This window comes from Perca flavescens, chromosome 4 (genome assembly GCF_004354835.1).
Source record: "Perca flavescens isolate YP-PL-M2 chromosome 4, PFLA_1.0, whole genome shotgun sequence".
NCBI lineage: Eukaryota > Metazoa > Chordata > Actinopteri > Perciformes > Percidae > Perca > Perca flavescens.
In genome coordinates, this window is record NC_041334.1 from 13,604,236 (window position 1) to 13,631,134 (window position 26,899).

Sequence of the window (26,899 nt, forward strand, 5' to 3'; positions counted from 1 at the left end):
CTTGTCAGTTTCAACACGCATCTGTTTAAAATACCAACATGATTAATTAAGTAATAAGAATATATAGGGGGAGGAATAAGGAAAGGGGAGGTAAGGGAAATGGAAAGTTTCCTGCTGATTTCCTGCAGGGCAAATGCCTTACAGCATGCTGGTGACACTGACGTGTGATGGAGTCGAGAGGCAAACCAAGAGAAATATCTATTCCTGCGGTAGACAGCGCCTTGGTTGGCTGGGATATTGAGGATGAGTGTGGAGTCTAAAAAAACTAGCAGGAGATCGAGGTTAAGGCAAGGCCAGTTACATTCGCACATCTCTGCAATTCTAGCTTTTTCCACTTTTTGCATGTAGATGTAGAACCTGCAGGGTGGGTGGTTGTGTCGGGGGGAGGGTGGGGGGGAATCCTGGAAATAACTGCCTCATTTTGTACGAGACACACATCAGAGTGACCTACACTGACACCCAGAATGACACACACATCATTGCATTTGCTGTGTTCCATGTGTGCTGTCAGACCGAAAACAGACAGAGCCGTTATAACACACTCTCAGCATACTTATCATTTCAACAGCCAAAGCAAAAGTAAAAGATTATTCACTCGGTTTTAAGTCATTCTAAATGGCGTTATCTATGTCCATTTTGAACAAGGAGGCTGTCCATGTCCCACTTTGACAGTGACTGACCTCCACGCGTCTATCTCCAGTTAGTGTCTGTCCCAAGGGCTCACTTTGGAGCTGTTGACAACTTCACGCTGCTGTGAAATTGTTATGTACAGTATCCGGACAGCAGAATAAGTGACATACCGTCCTGGGCTTCGCTATGGTTGAGTTAAGGCACATTGAGGGGAAGGGGGGGCGCAGGAAATCAAATGACATGGTGTTTAAGAAGGCATCTCATTGTGGCTGGCCGTCTCCATGGGAACCCTCGGCCTGCCCGGACGATTGGTCTTGACAGAGCTCTCCCCCGATTCGAGGATCAGCGGACGGTTGTTCTTGTGTCTGTCTAGGTCTGTGACACAGGTCTGGTTGTCACTGTCAAACACAAATAAAATAGGTGTGTTGACTCCAAAATCCAATGCATGGACACATATTTATCTGAATTTATTTAAAGGATAGCCCCTTGAGATGTAGCATCTAATTTTTCGAGGGAGTCCTATTTGAAGACTTTGATTATATACTATACTTTATACTACACTGCTATTTTTAAACCTAGAGCTGTTATTTAGTGTAATATTCATTATCACAAATTTATAATTTATAATTTTTTATTTTTTTTTGGTGTCATTCTTGGAGGAATATTCAGCCCATGTGGTTTCGTAAGGTACCAAATATATGATTGATGATGGAGTGGTGAAACAGGACCAGTCATTAAAGAACATAAATCACAACATAAACTGCTTTGGGTTGCCTCTCCCTTACTCTAGTTCTGCAGATAAAATCCATCCCAAAGTCAAGCCCTTTGATACAGTATAATCCAGCCAGAGGAAATCTGCAGACGCACTTTACTATAATGTGCAATCCAGGACTTAGCCAAAAAATTTGAACATCGACAACTTCTCAGTCCCTCCCCCCCTTTCTGCTAAAGCCCAAAACGGTCTCCTAAGCCCCTCCCCCCACAAGGGAGAATGAATGTGTGTGCGTGAGCAGTGATTGACACGCAGTTAGACACCCCCCGGCCCTGATTGGTGCATCTGAACATGGAGCTGTGGATTTTTGCAAATCGCACTACTGGTAGGTGGTGGCAGAGGAGCTGAATTTGTTTTTAAATGACCTGCTTCATGTAGTTCTACTGGAACATAGGGTCAGTTTCAGCAAATATGACAGAAAGTTAGTTTATAAGTCTTATCTACTGCCCCTTTAACGTGTGTTTTGCACCACAGTGTAGCACTTTTAATTGTGTTGTATGTAAATCATCAAATAAAGTTTTGAAATCTTCCTGAAACATAAAACAATTATTTATTTTCTGGGGTGGCTCTTGAACTTACTTGTTTCTCTTGCTGAAAATCCACCTATATAAAGCTTTACATATAGAGAAAGTACAGCGCAGTACACTGAGCACAGTATATGTCAGTACCTGTCTTGACCATCTTTAGCGATTGTGCCGTCTTCATAGATTTTCAGCATTGTTTCTGTGCGGTCGTCATGGTGATCTTTAGGCTCCTGAAACCTAGAAGATATGTTTTGAAATAAAACAATTTTCTTTAGCTGTTGGTGCTGTTAAAGGACCCGGCTGGTGTTATTCTGTATTTTTCTTATTGTCAGCAAATCCCACGGAAAGAACAAAACCAACAAAGTGTTAAGTCCATCTCTCTATACTTTCCAACATCCCTACCAAAGTCCATTCGTTCCTACTGAAGATGTAGATCTTTAAAACGGCTCACAAATATATGGAAAAACAGCTGGTCATTCTAGTTTTTAGCAAGCATTAAGCCCACAGGAGTAAATACTGCATTTGTTGTGGACTATTTTCAGCCGCAGATTAATACAAATGTGCAGCTCCCGTAAGTATTAACGGCAGCAGAATAGTGTGTTTGTCGAGTTATGATAAACTACAGTGTGTGTGTGTGTGTGTGTGTGTGTGTGTGTGTGTGTGTCAACCAGTGCAACAATGGGGCTCACTGATATGTTTTTAATAGTTTTAGGACAACAGTGAAGCTCTGTGACACAGATGAATAAGCTACACAGAGAATACTTGTTACAATAAATAATTCGCCATTGCTTGGGGTCTGTTCATGGGATTTGTTGACAATACATTCATTTACTAAGCCTTATCCTTTATTTCTGGCGTTGTTCGGCAGAAATTCCATGATCTTTCACCATATTGTAATTCCAGTGGCCTAAGAGAAAAGAATTTCTGCACCTCCTCTTTGCTCTGTTTTCAGGCTTTAGTAAATCTAGCCCTAATTTGGTCAATCACAGGTCAGTTCAAAGAGAGAGAGAGCATTCCTATTGGCTGTTACACAGTGGGAGAGCTGCAGGAAGAGGTCTCACTCCAATTTCTGGTGTTTTTTTTTTGCATTCTACCCACTGCAGCTTTCATGTTTAACTCCACTTTAGTCGGATGGCATTTTTAAAACCAAACAGCTTTAAAAGTGGGAAAAGGACACATCGACTTTTGTTTACACGACATACAACATTGTTTTGTTGCTGTCATTGTCTTTATCCATATCATTACTATACATACACCACCATGCTTCATGGAGTGGTACTTCATATCAAAGCTGTCACCCAATATGGCAGCAGATGGACAATATATCCTCGGAATACAACACCTGGGCTCGAGTCGCTCTTTGACTTTGGCAATGGACAGGATGTACGGGCTGATCTGTCTGGTGATCGTGGTTAGGTAAGAGTTCTCCTGCTTCAGCTGCATCAGGTCATGAAGCTGGGCTGAAATCAGTAGCAAACGACATTAAAACAAGGGCATCACAATACAAAACGTGAAACAGATAAACTTCTGAGTGATACATTTCAATTCTTGAAGACAAACCTTCATAGATATCCTGCTCATTAGTGACCCTCTGAAAAGTCTCATCCCAGACCTGTGAGGAGAATGTGGTTAAGTTGATTCTCATGAAATAACATATCACATGCACTGCAGTCATGCGACTCATGGGACACCTTGACATTTGCTTCTTTTCTTTTCCCTCTGTTTTGCGTTCCTAGCCGTCACCATTTATAACAATGGGTGAGAGCTGGCTTGTTAGCATGCAGCTAGAGGTACTGACCGAGAACAAATGGAGGAACTTGTTTGTCAGAAGTGCCTGGCAGAGGAAGGTACACACTAAAGGTCATCATCCAGGTATCACTCGACGCACCTCTTCAAACATGACTCTCATAGTTTCCACGGTGGCGTGCTGGGAAGCTATCTGGCTGTCGATGTGCAGCGATCTGTCCATGATCTCTCTCATTTGATCTGTGTTGATGATGGAGTGGTGCTTGGTCAGATCTCGGTGCAGCTCCTGGACCTGGTCCTTCAGATTCTGAATCTCTGTCTGGAGAGTCTATAAACACAGAAAACACTTTTTTTGGGACCTTTTTGCATTTTTTTCCCTGATTTTGTATTTAATAATGAGGTTCAAATACTTCATTTTGGTGAGGTTTTATGCACTAATTTGTGTTGCATTAGCTTGTCTGCCGGTATCTTAACAAGCATGCCTTTTGATGCACCGAAGATATTTACTACAATGTTGTCAAATTGCTTACCAAGATCATGTACCACCTTTTTAAGTCTGAACGCACGCACGCATGCATTCACGCCTCACAGATTTTGCTATGAGTGCATAAAGTTAGTTGCGTGGATTTAGATGTTAGATTGTTACATGTTGCGTAGTCTATATCCTTGACGTTCCACTTCCGGGATTGCTCCGTTGCCGCCGGAAAATCCGCTGGATTTCACTAATTTAGGCCGGATATCCGTTGCCTTGGGCTTCCTTTGTGTTGGCATTTTAAACTCTGGTGGATTTCTGAGGACTATGGTTAACTGCTCCTCAGATCTCTGCAGGGTAAATCCAGACAGCTAGCTAGACTATCTGTCCAATCAGAGTTATCTGTTGCACGACTAAAACAACTTTTGAATCCAAAACAAGTTCCTTCCGAGCCTATTGTGCAGCGGCAGCGCGGCTTTTCTCCGGCGCTTAGCACCACCCAAGACGATTGTGATTGGTTTAAAGAAATGCCAATAAACAGAACACGTTTTCATCCCATCCCCGAATTCTATGTGGAGTAGACCCTCCTCCAGTGCGCTTTGGAGGAGGGTCTGGCAAAGCGAGACTACATGTTGCATGCCATGTAACACATGCACAAAAGGCTTTGGCTAGGTTTAGATCATTTTTATTTGAGGGGGATTCAAATTATTGGCCGTCATTATTTTCAAAGACACTTGTTTTTTACAACAAAAAACAAACAACCCCCCGGGGAGGGGGAGGGTGGAACCCTCCCTGTCTACGGGCCTGGTGTACAGATGCCAGGTTAAGCGCATCTGAGCATGAAAACCTTGTTGTCTACTAAACAGGTTGACTTCCCCAAAGGAATTCATGCTGCTGCCTTTTCATTGTTTTACTTTGAGGATCAGAGATGGCTCCTCGTCCCAGGAAGAGAATTTGCTTCAGCAGTTTTAACAAATGTGGATGGACAAAAAACTACTGAAAATTTTGAAAACGTGAAAGTACTTGTTGTCAGTTTACAGAAAAATACCTTCTGTTCAATTGACTATATATTCACATTATAAATAATAAAAAAAAAAATCTCTTAATCTGTAAATTTGCTCTTAGGCGGCAGCTGCAAAATGCAGCAACAAGAATTTCAACAAAAGCCGACTGACTGCTTATCTGAATGTGTTCCCAACCGGTCCCTTAGGTCGTCTGGTGTTGGCTTGCTATATGTACCCAAAAATTACTTACAAAAAGTTTGGTGAAGCAGCTTTCTGTTGTTATGCACCACAAGTTTGGAACAAATTCCCACCACAAATTAGAGAAAAAACAGCTCAAAGCCTATTTTAATGATATTGCTTATTAGGGGTGTAACGATGTATTGATCTGGACTGATATATCGATTCAATTCTTAACAATCCAATATTATCGATACAAAGTGAAAATATCGATACACATTGTCATCTTTAAGATGCAACATTATTTTTGGAAGAGTTAGTAATGATATTGTCAAATTTATTGATTTGTTTATTTTGTAAAGCACCTTCAGCTGCATTTTTTCATTAATGGTGCTATACACTGTTATCCCAAATTAGCTGACTTTACTAGAAATGTGCGTGGAAGTTTTTCCACAAGGTGAAACTTAACACGTCAAGTTGTATCATCACAGATTGGTAAATTGATGCAGTAGACAAATCAAGTTTACATTAGTAGTCATTACTAAAAATCATTAGTAAACATAATTTACTTTAGTTGAAATGTAATAAAGATTAAACATTAGGCTCTTCTTATCTAAACTATAGAAATAAGTGACTCTTATAAGTATGTTTTTTTCTAACAACATAGTTTTAAGAACAATGTATTCAATACATTTGTTCCAGTAAAACAGAAAGAATGACAATGCATAGATTGTAATTTCCAACATGCTCTGCATAGATCTGAACAACCATTCTCAACCTCGTGCCCAGAGCCCATCAGTCCCCACCCGGGTCCCGGTCATGGTGCAACAACAAACGTAGATGAACATAAACACTGAATCATACACACAACCATACAAAACTAAAACCCACATAACATAAATGCAATCCCAAAACTGTAACTAAAATTAAAACACACTTAAGGACAGAAACCATTCAGAACATATATATATATATATATATATATATATATATATATATATATATATATATATATATATATATATATATATATATATATATATATATATTTCCCATGAGCCTTTGCATCACTTCACCGCAGAACAGTTCCAATGACCCCGCCCCTCCCATACAATAACTTAAAGGGGAACTATGCAGTTTTTTTTAGCTTAATTTACCTAAACTGAACAGCTTCGGAGTCATTGGAATGGTTATATGACTTTTTTTGAGTTGAATGGTGGTCGTCTCGCTTCCCCATAGAACCTGTGAGCGGAAAAACCACTCTTGCAACTTTTGGCCGGCGAGAGAGGAAACGGCAGACTGACAGAGTGAGATTTTACACAGTGTTGCCAAATATCTATGCCGAAGCTGTAGGGAGCTCTATAGAGAAACCTGTGAGCAAAAAGTAAGAAAACAGCGAAGAAATTGCATTAAATCGCCCCTTTAACATTCTCTGCTTAATATGATCTGTGCACTGCATACTTAAGATGATTATTACAAACAACTAATGTGATTTAGTAATGAATTCAGTTTTTAACAAAACATGAAAGAATAAGTAGTGACCACTATAACATTTAATTACAGCTAAATCTGGGTTTACAGTGTATAAATAATGTTAATTATTTATAATTTTATTATTATTAGATGATGACCCCCTAGTAATGTTCTTCACAATTTTGGCATTCAAGTGTTATTCACTTTCTACAATTGCCATGGAATTTGGTACAAACATTCATGTTCCCCACAGCATGACTTGTAATAACTTTGATGATCTGTCAACTTCTCACCAAGCGCTATCATCAAGTTCAAATTGTAACTGGTGCAATACTTTGATTTATGACGAAATTCTCGCAAAATTAAGCCTCAGCTGCTCTTTCTTTTCAGTGCTAATTAGCAAATGTTAGCAATGTGCTAAAAAAATAAGACGCGGGACGCAAAATTACGAATCCCACTATGGCAATGCCAAGACCCGCCCGACAAAGCAGCTCGATTGGTTGGGGTTAGGCATTTCACCTTGAGTGGTTAAGGTTAAGATAGCTTGCGTTCTCATGGATGCCTGGCCAATAAATGCTATTGAAGGGCGGGTCTTGGCGTGGCCAAAGCGGGATTCGTAATATCGCACATGGGGACATGGTAATTCAACATCAGCATGTTGGCATTCTGAGCATGTTAGCATTTAGCTCAAAGCCCTGCTGTGCCTACAGCCTCACAGAGCTGCTGGCATGGCCGTAGACTCTTTTAAGTCTTGTTCAAAAGTTGTTCTGGCTAAAAGCATCAGGTAATTGTCAGAAATGTCATCACACATACACAGCTCTTACCCTGTAGTTGTTCTCATAGTTGCGGCAGTGCTCGGTGAAGGGCGTTTCCTTCCCCTCAGCCAGGAGCACCTTGGTGCAGATGTTGCGGTGACAGGTGGGCCTTCGCCCGCACACCGAGCCCAGGGGCATCTCACTGAGAGACGGGGAGCGGCAGGACACTGACAGGGGGGACTGGTGCCTGAGGGGAGGGGAAAATAATCATCAATGTGTTTTTTCTCTCATTCATAACCAGTGGTGGAATGTAAACTAAGTACATTTACTCAGTACTGTACTTAAGTACACATTTGAGGCACTTGTACAGTACTTAACTTTAGTCTTTTCTTTTCATGCCACTTTCTACTTCTACTCCATTTCAGAGGGAAATATTGTACTTTTTTACACCACTACATTCATCTGATAGCTTTAGTTACTAGTTACTTTACAAATTAAGATTTTTGCACACAAAACACATGTAGGTTATAAAATACGATGTTTTATTATAAATTAAACTACCCAACAATATACAGGCCTACAGGTACAGCTGTAATGATTAGACCATTAAACACTTAGTTGATTGACAGAACTGTTTGGATCGTTTCCAGTCTCTAAAATGTGAGGATTTGTCTGCAATGATGACTTTTACTTTTAATAGCTTAAGTACATTTTCCTGAAGACACTTACATCGGCTACTTTTACTTAAGTAACATTTTCAATGCAGAACTTTTACTTAACACGTAACAGAGTATTTTCACAGTGTGGTATTAGTACCTACTTTTACTTAAGTAAATCTCAATACTTCTTCCACCGCTGTTCATAACTGTACATGATGACATTATTCTCCATCAACAGCCCATTATGTCTAGCTAAACCCTGTCTCTTATACCACGGGAGGGTTAAAGCTTAATATTAGATAAACTGAACTCTGTAATTTGTCCATAATATTCTATTGCAGGTAACTTACAGTCAGCTCTGTTCTGACTACTGACGTATACATATTCATGTACATATTCTCAGAATTTTAACTCTAATTTTAGTTTTTACCAGTTACTGGTTAGCAGACCTCACCATCTTTGCAATCAGTTGGGAATTATGTACAACACCCATTCTCCACAATTTTCATTATTCCAACCTACAGTGGTCACTACTTCTTGACTTTTTGACTCAAAACACTCTTCGTCATCACCAGGAGTGTGAAAGTATGAATGCACAGCACATAGTCAAAAAACTAGATGAACATTTAACTGGGACCATCACACTGGCTTCATGCCTAGCAAAGCATAACTGCCCTGAAGCCATTCTACAATAGCCTAGGTGTAAATACATCCTCTCACTTTGCCATACGAATGTTGTCCTCTGAGCATCCAGGCTGTGTCCCAACACAGCCAATTAAAGACATTGCTAGTACTAAAGCAGCAGCAACAGTTGCATTAAAGAACATGGCTGTACAACTTCACTTCTTCACTTCTGTTCTGTGAAACTATAATACAAATGGGGCCAGCCAGCTGGCTGTCTACCAATCCCTGCCGGTTTGCAATTGTACATTAGTGGCTCCCAAGTGGAGGTAGGAGCTTTCAGACAGCAATTGAAGATGTATCAGACACAATAACGCATTCAGTCGCAAATAACAGGCTACACCATGTGGGCAGCTTTCTGAACAACCATACGGTGAGGAAAAGCTCATTTCCTCTTCTGTCTGTGAACTGAAGCATGTGGACTTGAAAAATTGTGAAGTCGACCACTTTGTGCAACGACAGTGTCAATGGCATCATCACACATTCACTGAAGAGAGTAGAAAGCCATTGAACAACTCTGACCCCACACATTTACTTGAACTGCAATCACCAAAAATATTCAATACACTCAACTATAAAAGCTCAATGTAGGGGGGGTTCACGCTGCAAGTTAAGGCACATGTCACATACTCAGAACACTCCACTTTATACAAGAGAATAGGCTGCAATGACTTGAAAAATTATAAAATACATATACATTTACCTAGGGTCTGGTAGGTTCTTAATCCTTCCTTGTTGCCCAGTGTTGATGCAACAGAGGACCTGTCTAAAACATGTATCCCTCTCTCTCTCTCTCTCTCTCTCTCTCTGCCATACACATGTCATCCTCTGCACATCCCGTCTCTGTCCTCCCATCACTGACGCAAATTAAAGACTTTGCCCGTGCTAAAGCTGTGACATCAGCGGCCAGGAACAAAGTGGCCCGACCGCTACTGCATGCCAACTTCCAGATGAATCCTGGAGAGTTCTGTGAAATTACGATAAAAATAGTGCCAGCAGGCTGGCCACCAAACCCTGCCCACTTTGCATCTTGCACTGGCAGAGCGCTAAGCAAGTTGGAAAGGAGAGTTGTCAGTATGTTGGCATTAGTGGGTGGGCTTAAAGACCTGTGAACAGTTGGGGGACATTGATGTGGAAAGAAAATCGGTCAGGGGAGTGTGTGTACGTGACGCGAAAGGACGTGAAGCGCAGGAGAAAGGACAAGTCTTTGTTCTGAGTAGTAGTGATGATGGTTTAAATCAGTTTTAATAAAGGTTTTTCACTGGTGATTTGATGTAATTCTCAAAGGAATAAGTGAAAATACTATATGGAATTGTCAGATGTGGGGTTCCTTCAGCTACTAAATTCAACCTAACACTTTATTCTAAGTAAAACAAAACATAACGAAAGCCTCTCCATCCAGGAACTGTGGCAATGTAGCACCTCACTCATTCTTCCACATTACCATGCTATCTGCTTTGTCTGTGGCCTGGCCTCAGCAAAACCAAAGCTTCCTAAAAACAGGATCGACTGCGTCCTTCCCAGCCCCCATTGGAACAAGGTGATTTACGTAAACATATCAGTGTAGAGAGCTTACAGATAGACTGAATAACTGCCATAGTGGGACTCAGTGTGGCGCCTCCTTTCCTCTCACTGCAGTCATCGCTGTCTACCATCTGTACTTGCAAACCATTTGGGGATTTTGAGTTTGGATTCTTTACAAGTGTGAAATTTCCTGTCCAGACTTTTTGCTTTCTTGGAAGAATCCAAAAGTTGGATCATTTGGTGATTACATTCCAATGATATTTGGCAGTAGGTAAATGTTATCACCTTGCTGCAACACTTATAGATCCGGCAACAGAAGAAGGGCAGCGCTGACCCAGCAGCAGTAAGGGCTCCAGACAGCGAGCAAACTCACTTCTGTAGTCCGTGTTGATCTAATGGAAGACAGAGATAAAGTCACTTAGTCCAGTAGTAATTCAAAAGAGTTTCAAGTATGTGCAAACATTTCTGCCATATTATCCTTTAACGTTTCTATGAAAAATTGAAAAAAAAGAACAACAGAGAGAAAGAAACACATAAGGCTGCATTCAAACCAAATCAGCCGATGCGGCAATTAGGTTTGCGATCAGGTTTGTGCAGCAGTGTGGGAGTGTCACTTCAATGGCCCAATTGTGTCTTTATTGTGTTCCCCACTCCATTGTGTTTTGTCCGATCGCTGGTTGATTGCATAATCGGCCGGCTTGCGTTTCTCCAAAAACAAAGTCTGTTTCAACTTTCCACTGCAGGCCACAGTTTTCACTGTTTTTTTTCACCAGCATCCACTGCGGTTCCCACCGCCGCAGCCTAAACAACCTACCCACCCTACCCACTTTCAAAAGAGTAGGAGAAATGGCGTTGCAACGCCTGATTTTGTAAAGTTCTGATTGTTATATGTACTTGTATGTGTATGCTCTATGATTTACTGCAGATTAAAATGACCCTTTTGGCTAAATCTGGCATGTGCTATTTAAGTATTCAGAACAGCCCATATTCTGTAAGGTTGTGATGTCACTATATATAGGTAGAAAGTGCCGTTACAGTTATACCCCGGCTGCAATGATGGTGAAGAGCGTAGATCTGGAAGACCCGGAAACACTGACCAATCAGAGCAGACTGGGCTTTTTCGGGAGAGGGGCTTAAAAAGACAGGTATATTCAGACACACGGTATGAGAAAAATAATGTGTGTTTTGAGCATTAAAGCATGTAAACATGTTTTAGTAGAAACCCAAAATACGTTGTAAGTATGAACCTGAAAATTAGCATTATATGGGACCTTTAACTGTCTCGTCCCTGACGAATAAATGAACGAATGACTAAAGCTCCCATTAGAAGGCACTGAACCCAACTTTCTTACAAGAATAATGGGATCTGGGCATTAGGGCCACAGAGGAGAAAGAGGTGAAACTGAATTGGGAACAAGTGAAACAACTCATCAAAACACTGCAGTGGATCACATTTTGAATGTAACCTTTTCCAGCCCTGCACGAAGGCTGTTTCTACTCACTTTGCTGCTCTGCACCGGTCTCAGTCGATGAGGGAGCTTCACAATCCTCTTCAGCCTCTCCATGAGTTGCTGTGTAAGCAAGAACATCCAGTTGGGATTCAGTGACCTGAGACATTATGGACAGCATCCATTTAAAGACCAATTCAGTCCAGCTAATACTGTAACTTGTCTCTTGCCAAGAAAATGTTCTCTGAATAAACCGTAAGCTCTTTGCAATGTATGTACAATAGACAGGGTGGCTTTGGAAATGCTGATAATGTGTTGTCCATAGTTAAGTATTACATATATGCAGTGAGTCATCTTTTTATATTTCCATTATCTATTCCTTTTTATATATTTATATAGTCTGTTTTTAATTTTTGGGTTATGTATCCACCTCCCCCACTACTCTTTCTTACCCACGTCTTGTATTGCAGCACTGCAACTCTTTATTCATATTTGATCAAATTCTCATGAAATGCAGTAAAACATAGTTCATAGTTTCTGTGGCTGTACTCACGTAGCCCATGTCCAAAAACTCAAACTTGTTAGCTGAGCTAAGGAAGGCTGAACAGGTGACGAGGTGCACCTAAACACATCACAGATTAAAGGTTAGAGTTCAGACAAGCTGTGGAATATATGAGACCCCAACAGACGGAAATTGAGATGAAACGGTATTGAATTCATCCATAAACAAACGGCACACATCATTTCCATAGCCCATTCTATGGACCCCTCTCCGTTCCCCAATATGTGAAATACCTACATTTTTTTCACAGCCACATGCACTAACATGCACATGCGGCCAGACGGGCTATCAAAACAAAGAACAGAGAAGCTGGGATTACAACACACACAGAGGGAGTGTGACTTTATTCTCTTCTCAGGACGCCATCACTCCACCATATCTTTACATAGCAAATATTTGATTACTGCTATGTTCTTAATGTTGAGTACAGCCCATTTGAAGCAACATTTTTGACTTGCTACTCCGTACTAAAAACAGTGTCTAGTTTGGGCTCCTTGTCATGTTTTAGATGTCTATGAGCAACACACACTCATAAATCGGCATGTATGATATTGTACGAAAGGTTAGTAAAGACAGGTCACATGAAAGTTAAGTTTAGTGTTCTTTACAGTTAAATTTAGCCTAGAAGTATAAGTTTAGGCGACCTTCATATGGCGGCGACAGTTAGGTTTAGGCACAAAAAGGACTAGTTAAGATAAGAATTGAACTCCCAGAATACAAACATGTGTTTCCTGGGTTAAAGTCTTGTGTTCTCCCCAGGACACAAATGGTTTAATTTTAAATAACTGTTCAAAGGCCCCAAAAAGTTAGAATATTATGTATATTTAACAAAAATGTCCAAAAGCTGAACACAAATGTGTTTATCAGAACATAGTTTCTTTTCTGCTTTCCAACTCCATTAATCATCCCCCGACCCCTTTAGATGTATAGGGTGATTTACAGTATCTCACTCTACCTGCAGGGTTGGTAGGAGGGCATTAAGGTGCGAGAGCTGCTCCTTTAGTGCTTTCTCCTTCTCCTCGTGTTGACTGCAAACACACACACACACACACACACACACACACACACACAAACACATACAAACATGTAACGCTACACCTTTACATCTGTGGCTGACGAAATACTCAGAGGATTCAGCTCAGGAGGTGCAACCACAAACAACATAGTCCATATTTCCAGAAGCTAATCTTTCTGTCTTCTCTATCTGTAACAAACACACACATGCACAGACGCAGGACCGGACACACAAAGCCTGACATAAATAGCCTTTAACACCCTTCCGGGAACCCAGCCACTGGACGGCTTCCAGGCAATGGAGAGGGAGAAATCTCATTAAAGATCCCCACAGAGTGCTACCCGATACACTCACTCACTCACATGCACAACATTGTTCTCAATCACACGTACGTTGGAGCGTACACTGAACAAGAAAAGTGCTCAGAAATGGTTCTCATTCAGATTTTTCCATTTGCAATTTGGAAATGGGAGTTTGCAGATTCACATCAAGGGTTGAGACAAAGATAAAACACACTTTATGTCTGTTTATACACTGTGTCAATTATTAAGCTAGTCATTAATCTCACATAAGATTTGACTGATGTGCCTTCATTTGATTTTAGAGACTAATTGGTCGCAAACCTTGGATGACATTAAATCAACCTTTATTTATTTGTATCATTTATTTTAGTGGCTCGATACTTACTCAATGCTTTAATGAATGGTTTGGGAGGCAGTCATTATCCTGTTTTTGATAATTCATTATAATAATAATAATAATAATTTGTTTCACTTTACAGTCTTGTTTCTGCACACACAAGCAGCTGCAAAGTAAGTAAGTAAGTAAGATTGTGGTAGGCTGCCACAAATGAAAAATAAAAAGTTATGATCCTTTTCTCAGAACAATGTACTGTGTTAAAAAAGGCTCAACACCATGGGTGCTGCAACAGACAATAGTTGCTCATTTCTCAGTAGTTCAGATGTTAAAGGTGTTCTGTTTTTATTTAAAGGAATAGTTCGGATATTTTGAAATTGGGATGTATTAGGTACTTATCGATAGTCAGTGTATTAACTACAGTACATGGTGGTCGGTACGTCCCCAGTTTGGAGAAGCAGACAGGAGTTCCAACACGGAAGCTAAGCAATGTACTGCTGTGGACGAGGGCAGCAGCTAAACGCATTTTAGCCACCTCAAAAAAAAAAAAATCAACATCAGTTTAAATGTATGCTATGTTCACAATATTTTTTAGAACCCTTTCCTAAAGCCGTTATATCCATCTGCTCCCTTCAAAGCCACCAGACTCCTTTGACAAAAACTGCGCTTTTACCTCGCAGAGCACAGGAGTAGCTGATCTACCGCTGCCTCGATCGGATAGTTTGTTTGTGTTGTTGTGTGACTTTGGTGAATGTGAACTAACCCTTTATAACACCAAAGTCACACAGTAACACTAACTAACTAACTAACAAATCAAGGCAGCAGCAGACCAGCAACTCCTGGGTTCTGCGATCATACAACTGTCAACCCCACGTCAAAAAATCTGAACTATCCCTTTAAAGCGGAGGAAATCTCATCCAGGTTTTCCTGCAACAGTTGCTGTTGTTCATAATATGGAAAATTCACAGACTGTGTATTTGTGTACCAATACTTTACAGTTGGCTGAATTTGTATTGATTGGATCCAAGCACAAGATGCAACCATTGGCTTTAAATCTGTAATCCTACTGAGGTGGTTTTAATTCAGTACCATGCTTAGTTGAAATGAAAATCACGCAAGAAAATGTGTTTGGTGAGGAGAGGTATTATTCCAAAGCAAACAGAGTGCTGCTATTCATCACCCAGAGTACAATGCAGCATGACACAATAGAAAAACTATCAAGTGACCCCAGTGACAGCGGGATAATAGCATTCAATTCAAAGTAAATATTGTGACACGAGCTTTGAGGCAACAAAAGAGCATTTTTATATAGGAACTGTAAATCTCCATATGTTTCCTTTTACCTCTGAACTGCTTTTAGTAGAATCTTCTTCCTCTCTGCTAGTTTTTCCTGTCAGATGAGAACAGAGGAAACAGACCCTTTTATTCCTTACACTGCTGTGAAAATGGCCTTAAGCTCTTCAATACCTAATGAATTTTCAAGATTGTGTAAAATCCACAGTCGGGTGTCGGTACTCTTTGAATGTTAGTTGTGCAAAGAAAATACACTCTTTTCTCACAAATAGGTTAACAGAGACCTCCAGTGGCCGTGCAGTGTTAATGGACTCAGATGAAGCAACTTACTGCACTCCAGACTGAGGTCAAAAGAGGATTTGAATCTTATTTTTCACTTTGGATTTCATTTCTAGAGGACTGGATGTTTTTCGGAAAGATGTATATGACAGTTTCTTTGGTCCAGTTTTCTGTAACTGACATTTTAACTTACTCTTTATAAACAAACCTGATGTAGTAAACCAAGAGGCAGTTATACAGAATGTATTTTGCTGCTCGACGAAACGATGATATTGATTCTTGTAATGGTTAGGGGAAAACATTTAAAAGACATTAGGAGTGTAGTGATACTGCCCATACATCACGTTTAGATGCAAGGTTATTGGAAAACAGCATTTATTTTTTAAGAGTACCGCACGCACGCTGACTCCCAACCACACTCAAATGGACAACGTTTTGATCCTTGGAACTCATTTGCACAATCAAGTGTGTGACCTTATATAGAAAGGTATGTGCTTTTCTAAATCATGTCAAATCAATTGAATTGACCATAGGTGGACTCCAATCAAGGTGTGGAAACATCTAAAAAATGATCAAGAGAAATGGGAGGCACCTGACTCAAAGTTCAAGTTTCAAAGTAAAGAGTTTGAATAGTTGTCAATGTGATATTTCAGTTTTTTTTTCTTTTATACATTTGAAAAAATATACTGTGTAGATTGATGAGGGAGAAATGATAACATACACGCACTGTATATGTACTTTAAACACCGACTGGGAAAAGATCTGAATGGGAAAAAAAACATAGCCCATTTAAATAAAGAGACAGGCGGTTTCAAGGCAGCGTGCAGAAGTTTCTCTTTTCATGAGTGAGCTGATAAAGCGTGTCACACCAGGATCATTATATAACCTGCAAGCTGTTGAACAGAGTACAGATTGCACTCTCTTCTTCCTCCACATTGAGACACACTTCTCCTATCATTGCTCGCAGCTGAAGGATCGCCTCTTGAGCCGAAGTCTGCAGCTCCTTCACCACCTACAGACGGAGGAGGAGGAGGTGTGCTGTCAGTGAACGGCCATGTAGGCTACTGCACCGCCACACATGTGCCATCAGAGCCTTTATCACCACTTCCAAGCTGAGACACGCAAGCATTGAGGCTATTTTGCCTTTTAAGCTTATAACACTATATATTGTATTTTTTAATTCTGCCTATTTCATACTTATTATATATAATACAATATGAAAAAGGATAAAAAAGTATATGTAAATATTATATACATAAATAACCATATCAAATGGTGTAAAACGAACATGTTATTGTATTTTATTGTATGTATTTGACCCAGCTTAATTCAGCAATGCTCAAAATATTGCACATTGCTGTAAAATACTCCTGATTTATACGTTTGTTTATATATTCAAATTGCATTGCAATGACCTATCCACATTCTGAGTACACCTGCACCACATCTCACACTATCATCACCGCTGCTGGGTGCTTGAATTATTCATAATGCCAAATGTGTAGATGAACAGACACTCTCTCACCAGCACAGCCTGGTCCAACATCTCACAGCCCTGCATGTAAGCTGTTTCAATATCAATGCAGTGAGTCCGACTTTCCCTGTGGAAAACAGACAACACGCCTGAGTTAATGTGGAGAAGAGAAGAGAAGAGAAGAGAAGAGAAGAGAAGAGAAGAGAAGAGAAGAACTTCTGTCACTCATACATTTGGATTGACTTACACCTGCATGTCTCTGAAGCACTTGATGCAAAGCATGGACTGATTCTCTGTTGAGAACAGGATGTGGGGCTCCTCGTGGAGAGCTGTGGAGACACAGATGCCTTTTAACCTCAGCCCACAGGACTGACAGAGTTAAAGTGTTCTGTTTTTCCAATGAGCAGGTTTGCAAAAATGCTAGTCTACATTTCGGCCGGATGTCCATTACTTTCCTCATTCTTTGTTTTAGCATTCTAAACTCCGGTGGATTTCTGAGGACTATGGTTAACTGCTCCTCAGATCTCTGCAGGGTAAATCCAGACAGCTAGCTAGACTATCTGTCCAATCAGAGTTATCTGTTGCACGACTAAAACAACTTTTGAATGTACACATGTTGCACTAAAACAAGTTCCTTCCTGAGGTTATTTTGCAGCTGCACCGTGGCTCCGCCTGGCGCTTAGCAACGCCCAAGACGACTGTGATTAGTTTAAAGAAATGCCAATAAATCGGAGCACATTTTTCTCCCATCCCGGATTGCTGTGTGTGGACTAGCCAGACCATCCTCCGCAGTGCTATGGAGGAAGGTCTGGCAATGCGAGACTAGCAAAATATAGATACAAGACGTTTCAGAATACAAACAAAGGTTGGCTGACAGAAGTCAACCACTTACACTTTATTAACATCATGCTTTCATACTACATTTTAAAAGTAAGCAGTGCCTTGTTATTCTTCTGGAGTACATTATAGTTGGTACTCACAGCACTTCCTGTGTTTGGCTCTGGTGCGTTTGGCCAGGGATACAATCTCATGGTGGGAAAACATTCTGGCCTTGTGAGTCAACTCCTTGCAGGCGCTGCAAAGTGGCTGGCTACAAGTGTTACAGTAGTACATCACCCCTGCGTCCTATATGGAAACATAAGAAGAAGAAAAAAAGCAACTGAAAGACAAAGTGTAGCAATGCTTGTATTGTTCAAAGCTACACAAAGCAATATTTGATGAAAATACTATAAATCTCAAAGCTACTAAGTGTGCAATTCTAAATATTCTGACTTTGGCGCTCCCCGAGTGGTTGTGTCAAAGACATTGTGGCAGCCCAGGATTTGAACATGAGACAAGAAAAATAACGGCACCGATGTTTGATTGTCTCAATTCAACAAAAACTTGCTGTCAAAAAAAGACAATATAATCACAAAAAAATCTACACATAGTGGCTTTAACATCTTCAATTACAAAATCAAATTGCGAAGGTTCTGGTGTCAGTAACGTACACTTCACAGATTTAAGTGAAAAACATTAAAAGTCAAACACAAACTGTCCCTTACAGTAATGAAGGGCCGTCTGTCCATGAAAAGCTGGATTCATCCCTGTGTAAACTTAAGCTTCTCTTTTATATCCTCAGACATAAAGCAATCCAGTACTCATGTGCTCCCTGCAGACCGGATGTCTGCCTGTCTGGATGTTTACAGGATTTATGAGACTTGAAGTCCACTTTTTCCCCCTCATCCTGTGTTATTGTGAGTTACTAACACCTCCTGGCTAAGTTTTCATGTAACATAAGTGTACATTTATTTCTAATGTCTGTGTTCACTTGTCATGTCACTACAGCTTTGCACAGAGAAGACTGTGATTTAAAATACAGGCCCAACTTTTGGGTGACCTTTACCTTATTAACTATGAATAGTGATGTGGCTCTGTCTGTTAATTCATACCTTTGTGTTACTTTCCTGGTCACAGTTGGCACACTGCACTGTCTCCTCAGCATCCGCATTGTTGTCGACCAGGAACTTCAGCAGACGGTCCTCTGGTGGGAGGGAGCTATTCCCTTTTACTATGGATGGATAACTGTGGCCAAGACAGACATTCAGGCAGCCTGAGAAAAGTCTGACATTTATTTCAAAAATAGTTATACTTGCAACAAGTATCTGTTTTATTCTTCACGTTGATGTATGCCAGAAATATTTAAAATGACTCGATCTGATAAAAACTAAGAATGAAAGTGAAGTAACAAGAAGAAGAGTGACTAGTTATTGTACTTCTGTTTTTTGAGTGGTTGTCTGTCACTGTGCAGAATGATGTATGTGCAGAGTTTGACACTAAAAGCTTGTTTTCACATTCATCTGCTGAAGGAAGAAAGTTTCTTTGTGCTCATCTTAAATCTGAGTTTAAAACATAGACGCATGGGCAGGATTTTGTGGCATCAGTTAAACTTAAGTAGTTGAACTTTTGAAATGAACACTATTTACACATTCATAGAACACATTTTTCTCAATAGGGAGACATGAGAAGATGTGTGTTTTAAGAATAGTTAGCAAGGTAACTGAACTTTTTTGTACATTATTATTCAAATCTGAGTATTTGTATTTGTCCCAAAACTTGTATGAGGGAGCTTTAAGTTATTGCATGAATGAATCATATTTTATCCTCTGTATGTCAAGATATTCAAAATCAATTGAAAGAAGATTGCAGCACATGCACAAACATAAAAAACACCCATTCCAGTCCACATTCCCTCAACCAACAGCTAAAAATCAATATGTATAACGTATGCAGTCAGGAAAAGGACACACAAGGCCACCTCATATCTAAAATTTGAGGAACAAAAAAGCTTACTATCTATTCCACAATGGTCCTGAGTAATTCAGCAACACTGAGCTCTTTCCCATGCAAACTTAAAAAAAAGAAAAGAAAAAACTATCAATAACAATCAAAAATGTAAAAGTAGAAAATCCATGGAATTGAAATATTGGATTTAAACTAAAACCACAAGCCAACTCAAGTATGGCAAAATCCCTTCTACAACTGGACAAATCTAGCAGGCCTCACTATTGAAACGTTTACAGATATGAAAGAAAAGGGGCCCACAGACATCTGCTGCTTTTCTAAAGGCAAGGCAAGTTCTAATTCACAATTTCATAAAATGTAAACATTTAGACATTAGGACAAGGTATACAAAAGCATAGGGCAATATACATATAGCCTATAATATCCTTAAATAGGATTTATGAAGAGTCAAATAAAAAAGAAGACAACAATAAATTGAATGAAGCAAAAAACAGGGAAATAAACGTGACAGTGCAGCCCCGGTGCAGTGCAATATATATTAAATAGTCCCCAAAAAGATCATAGTAAACATCTGTAGCCTATGACCATTGACATACTGTAGCGGAAGTTGCAGGTAGTGTTTCCTGTACTACTGCAGAATACCTGAGGGGGGCAGCAGTGACCTCAAAGACACCTCCACCATAGAAGAAGAGAATGCGGAAGAACCTGTAAAACAAACCTAACGTCGTGTGTTCTATATGCGTGTGCTTGACTGAGGCTTGGCGGTGTAGCGGTCTGTCATATAGAAAGTTCCAGAAGAAATACACCCCCGAACGAGTCGACGACGAGCGGGACCGCTGAACAGTTAGTTTACCGAGGGAGAACTTATCAAAAGAAGAAAAAAAATGTCTGTTATTTCCGAGGACAATGTGCGAGGTGAGGGCAGTGAGAACCTTTTCAAGGAGATAAGCGCCGACGGCGCAGACTGGCAACCCACTGAGATCGAGAGTCTGTGCATGAACTGCTTTAAAAACGGTATGACACGTTTGCTTTTGACCAAAATCCCGTTCTTCAAAGAGGTCATCATCAGCTCTTTCAGCTGCGCTCACTGCGACTGGTCAAACACGGAGATCCAGTCCGCGGGCCGGATTCAGGACCAAGGCGTGTGTTACACACTGAAAGTCAAAACGAAGCAGGACTTGAACAGGGAGGTTGTTAAATCAGACAGTGCGACCACCAGAATCCCCGAGCTGGATTTTGAGATCCCTCCATTCACCCAGAAAGGGGCACTTTCTACCATCGAGGGCCTGTTGGACCGAGCAGTTTCAGGGCTGGAGCAGGACCAGACTGTCAGACGAGCAACGGACCCTGAGGTGGCTGAGAAAATCGACGAATTCATCCACAAGCTGAGGCAGTTAAAAGAGGTCGAAAGCGAATTCACCCTGGTGATCGAGGATCCATCCGGCAACAGTTTTGTGGAAAACCCAAAGGCCCCTCAAAAAGACGACGCTCTGACCGTGTCCCTGTTCAAGCGGACGATGCAGCAGGACATGCAGCTGGGGCTGAGGGCCGACGATGACTTGGAAGAGGAGGAGGAACCGGCCGCCGACGACATCGACGCCATGAGAGACGAGGTTTTGGCCTTCAACACCAACTGCCCCGAATGCAACGCGCCGGCCGCCACCAACATGAAGCTGGTCCAGATCCCCCACTTCAAGGAGGTCATCATCATGGCCACCAACTGCGACAGCTGCGGCCACCGCACCAACGAGGTGAAGTCGGGCGGGGGCACGGAGGAGATGGGCACCAAGATCACCCTGCACCTCACCGACCCGTCGGACATGACCCGGGACGTGCTCAAGTCGGAGACGTGCTCCGTCGTCATCCCCGAGCTGGAGTTTGAGCTGGGGATGGCAGCCGTGGGCGGGAAGTTCACCACCCTGGAGGGGCTGCTGAAGGACATCAAAGACCTGATCATCTCCAAGAACCCGTTCATGTGCGGCGACAGTTGCACCGCTGCTCGGCAGCAGAAGCTGAACGAGTTCGGGGAGAAGATCGACAAGATCATGGCCGGAGAGATGGACGTCCACATCGTCCTGGACGACCCGGCGGGGAACAGCTACGTGCAGAATGTGTACGCCCCGGATCCAGATCCCGAGATCACTATCGAGAAGTACACCCGCACGTTTGAGCAGAATGAAGACCTCGGCCTGAACGACATGAAGACTGAGGGATATCAAGAGGACAAATGAACTGCCGGCACCACCTGAAAGGACTAAATGAACTGATGATTGATTAATGTCATGTCAAAAAAACAAACAACAGAGTACTTATATCGCTCCATATTTTTGTTCCATTTTCATACATTTGAATATAAACGCCGGTTGAACGGTTGTTTCCAGCAGTATATTTATCAGTGACAGGAATTCTAAGTTAGCCTACATGCACCGTGAAAAGAACCATGCAAGCATATAAGTGACATGATTTGTAAAACAAATGGATACTGCTGTTATTAAAAGAGAAATCATTTAACTCATTGTTTATTGCATTCTTGTAACATTCCAGAAGATGGCGCCCTGTTATCTCTCATTGAAGTAATGCTTTTTTTTCTCTTTGATAACCACACACTGTGTGACAAATGCATGACATCGGCTAAATAAATTATGCAAATTGATTGTTTACCTCTAATTTACCTGCATAATTAGTCCGAGGAACAAAGCCAGAGCTCCCAGCCAGATTGTATACTTGACTTGTGGATTTAGATTAAAGTCTGGGTGCTTTTTACAGATTAACATGACTGTTTCTACAGGATCGTCTCAGTATAAATATATGTTAGTGCTGCGACTCACGATTATTTCCGTTATCAGTTCATATATTCGTCATTTTGTTGAAGTGGTATTTCCCCGAGCCCAAGGTGGCATCTTCATATTTCTTACTTGATGCCTCCCATCAATCCCAAAACCCAAAGCCACTCAGTTTACTAACATTTAAAACAAAGAGAAGCAGCAAATCCTCACATTTGAGAAGTGAGAACCAGAAAAAAATGTTTGCTTAAAAAACAAACTTATCAAAAATAGTTGTCAACAAATGTTTTTTTATTATTAAACAAAAGCTTAACCAGTCCTGATTTAAAGCCAATTCTAGTTAACCCAAAGAGTTAAAACATGACCATTTCATCTCAGGTAGAAAAGGACTACACTGGCCGATGCAGTGGCCAGTTTTCTGTCGCATTCACCACATTTGCACAGGCCTGTTTGATTTAACCGTAATGCTGTTTGCCTCATTTGAATTCAGTTGGAGTGACGCTAATGTCCCTTGGCCCTGTCTGCTGTGCATGTTTTATCTAGTTTTCATAGCAACGGGGATCTATTGTGTTCTACTAATAGCAGAGTAGTGAATTCCTAGATTACATGGTTCTAGAGTGAGCAGCTGTTAGCAGACTGCTGCTGCTGATAGAAATAGTATCTGCCAGGCAGCGGGCCCCTGTAGCCTGAGCCCAGACAGCTGTGCCCACAGGGTCATTTATTCCATAGAAAACCAATGATTACCTAGGGTTTTTCCCCTCACCTCTCAGTGCATTGTGCTGTGAATAAAAGCACTGTTGGTATTACTTCGACTCAGCGATGCAGCTGAGTAGTACACGTTATCTACCTCAACACAGGTTAATATCAAATAGCTATAAGGCAGATGAATGTGGAAGTCGCCTCAGGTTCAGAACTTCAGCCATATATTTAATGTGCAACAATGATCTCATAGTATAGTGTCGACATGTGGAAAAACTCTGGGTGACTATACAATTTAACATATGTTGCCTAGGCAGAAACACTATTTTAAGAGGACAGCAGTCCTCAGTGTGACCAACATTAGTTTTTCATATTAAATATTTGTACTTTATAAGCGCTGCATGGTGGTGCTGTGTAGTCTTGTTCACTGCATGTGCGGGATATATGTCTCTGATTACCTTTTAAAGGTCCCATGACATGCTGCTTTTGGGATGCTTTTATATAGACCTTAGTGGTCCCCTAATACTGTATCTGAAGTCTCTTTTATATAGACCTTAGTGGTCCCCTAATACTGTATCTGAAGTCTCTTTTATATAGACCTTAGTGGTCCCCTAATACTGTATCTGAAGTCTCTTTTATATAGACCTTAGTGGTCCCCTAATACTGTATCTGAAGTCTCTTTTATATAGACCTTAGTGGTCCCCTAATACTGTATCTGAAGTCTCTTTTATATAGACCTTAGTGGTCCCCTAATACTGTATCTGAAGTCTCTTTTATATAGACCTTAGTGGTCCCCTAATACTGTATCTGAAGTCTCTTTTATATAGACCTTAGTGGTCCCCTAATACTGTATCTGAAGTCTCTTTTATATAGACCTTAGTGGTCCCCTAATACTGTATCTGAAGTCTCTTTTATATAGACCTTAGTGGTCCCCTAATACTGTATCTGAAGTCTCTTTTATATAGGCCTTAGTGGTCCCCTAATACTGTATCTGAAGTCTCTTTTATATAGACCTTAGTGGTCCCCTAATACTGTATCTGAAGTCTCTTTTATATAGACCTTAGTGGTCCCCTAATACTGTATCTGAAGACTCTTTTATATAGACCTTAGTGGTCCCCTAATACTGTATCTGAAGTCTCTTTTATATAGATCTTAGTGGTCCCCTAATACTGTATCTGAAGTCTCTTTTATATAGACCTTAGTGGTCCCCTAATACTGTATCTGAAGTCTCTTTTATAAAGACCTTAGTGGTCCCCTAATACTGTATCTGAAGTCTCTTTTATATAGACCTTAGTGGTCCCCTAATAGTGTATCTGAAGTCTCTTTTATATAGACCTTAGTGGTCCCGTAATACTGTATAATGTGTATGTGGCTTTGACCAACTGCCACTTTGCTCCTTATGACCTCATAAGGAGCAAGATTCCAGATCAGCCCATCTGAGCTTTCATTTTCTCAAAGGCAGAGCAGGATACCTAGAGCTCGGTTTACACCTATCACCATTTCTAGCCACTGGGGGACCATAGGCAGGCTGGGGGAACTCATATTATTGTTAAAAATGTTCATGCCATGGGACCTTTAAATGTGTATGTTTTTTAGTGTGCGTGTCACATTTTGTGGACACACTGCAAACCAATATCCCTCTGGGATGATAAAGTGAATCAATCAATCAATTAATGGAACTGTATCTAAACGACATGACAAGAGCAGGTGAGAATAATGCAGTGATAACGAAACCATCATCACTATTCAAATGTCTGCATCCACACAAAAAAAGAGATTGAAAAATCTGGGTTAAGTTGTATCTGACGCAGTAGAAAAGGCTCCCTTATAATCACTTTGAAACGTTGTTTCTATACATGCCTGTGTGATTTGATGGGGGGAAGTTAATACTGCAGAGCTGAAGGTGACTGGTACCCACAAGTCATTCCTTAATAGGGAATGAAATGGATTGGTATCATGTGACTGATTTTGATTGCCCCTAAGCTGCTGGCACCAGTGCCAAATACCAGTATGCTTTGTTTGCTGTGTGACTGGTCTTAGAGGAACCTGCTGACCCCGTTGAGTGCTGGGGCCAAGGACTAAATCAGAGACTGGGATGACCCTGCAGCTGCTCCAGCCACTCAGGTCTGTCCTGCCCAGACCAGGCCAGCAATGGGTCACTGAGCCGCACCCTCCTAAAGCCAAAACAGAGTGGCTTGATGCTCTCTGAGACCAATGGGATTCTCCTCAAACCTCCTGCACGAACCAAACCAATCTACTAATCAACTTATGTGGAACAAATCCCTTTGAGCAACGCTGGCCAAAACTGGGGCCTGTGGGGAAAATGTGGCTTTTCACACAAAACGTTTGACCCTCCTGGGGATTCAGGGAGCAAAATTATATTTTGCCCTCATTCAAACAGCTTAATCACGTTTGAACAGTTTGAGATTGCCTGCTAATTACTCAGCATCTCCATGTTTATTTCCAAATGTTCCTTATAAGTTAGAATAGAGCAGTCTCAGAGCAGAGCACCAGTTTATAATGCAATTTGTGTGGAGAAAAAGAATATATATTTAGGTTTTCCATCGCTTTCAAGATCGATCATCTATTCCCAGCTTAAATTGGTCCCGATAGTGCTATCTCTTACCCACAGAGGGGGCAGCTGAGTCGGCTGTCATTGGTACGGCCTCGCAGGCACCGGGCACAGAAGATATGGTAGCAGTCCAATAAACACGGGGATTGGTACTGCTCATGGCACATGTGACACACCAGGGGGTGGACATTAGTGCAATCCACATTACACAGGTTATCCAAGTTGGTAAAGATTTCTCCTGCCATCTGCAAACAGAGTGAGTAATGACAAACTAAGTAGCACTTGATTCACAAGTTTTAAAAAGCCACATCATGACATCACTAAACAAAAAAGCTTTAGCATGTGTTATAGTCCAAATATTCCAGTTATTATAAGAGAGGCTAATCCGATTGTGAAATGCAACACTTTGATCAAGACAGTCATAATAATAATAATAATAATACTTGGAAAAACAAGCTTTTTTTTCTTTGTCTCTTACCTTGTCAGATGTGTAATGAGTGCCCGGGGCTTCAGTGACAACACACAATCCAAAGACGGCAAATAAATAACATCAGAGACATTGTCAGCACCAACATTACATCCAGCCAACAAATCCTAATGTAAATGCAGTAGGCTAGTCTACAGAAAGCACAGAGAGCCACTGTCTTACCTTTCAGTGGTGCTATCAGCTACTCCCAGCAGGAATGACAGCAATGCAGAAACTCTTCGATAGTAGGCCGATGGGGTCCCTCCGCCAGGCAGCTGGCAGCACGCACCTCATGCCAGCCCCCAAGTGTGTTGCCAAAGTGCAAAAGGGACATTTAATATTGCTGTGCCATAGAAATTAAAAAGACAGTTGTCCTATTTCTAATGTCACACTGCTGTTATGTCTTGGAAACGAAGGCAGGGTGACTGGAGGGGGGGGGGCAGCAACACTGAGAGAGGAATACTTTCAACT

At 41.1% G+C, this 26,899-nt stretch overlaps 2 protein-coding genes and 1 long non-coding RNA gene across 3 annotated transcripts; 2 read left to right on the plus strand and 1 right to left on the minus strand.

Moving 5' to 3' along the window:
• Positions 1-441: 441 nt before the first annotated feature.
• rnf207a (ring finger protein 207a) lies at positions 442-26,717 on the minus strand. Its single transcript, XM_028576809.1, has 19 exons — positions 26,612-26,717; positions 26,441-26,469; positions 26,017-26,207; positions 19,056-19,188; positions 18,105-18,249; positions 17,372-17,453; positions 17,176-17,251; positions 16,537-16,662; positions 15,422-15,468; positions 13,383-13,455; positions 12,419-12,487; positions 11,920-11,988; positions 10,703-10,809; positions 7,623-7,800; positions 3,815-4,000; positions 3,487-3,538; positions 3,269-3,386; positions 2,071-2,163; positions 442-1,028 (listed from the first exon to the last, which is right to left on the minus strand). Exons 3-19 carry the CDS (start codon positions 26,205-26,207, stop codon positions 878-880), a joined length of 1,896 nt encoding a protein of 631 aa, XP_028432610.1. The 5' UTR covers positions 26,441-26,469; positions 26,612-26,717; the 3' UTR covers positions 442-877.
• LOC114554784 (uncharacterized) lies at positions 16,463-19,362 on the plus strand. The gene is made up of 3 exons (XR_003692464.1): positions 16,463-16,706; positions 18,746-18,860; positions 19,081-19,362. It is a non-coding gene; the product is annotated as an uncharacterized LOC114554784 (long non-coding RNA).
• zpr1 (ZPR1 zinc finger) lies at positions 20,553-22,419 on the plus strand. The gene has a single exon (XM_028576810.1). The coding sequence runs from the start codon at positions 20,793-20,795 to the stop codon at positions 22,137-22,139; it is 1,347 nt and encodes a 448-aa protein (XP_028432611.1). The 5' UTR covers positions 20,553-20,792; the 3' UTR covers positions 22,140-22,419.
• Positions 26,718-26,899: the final 182 nt, after the last annotated feature.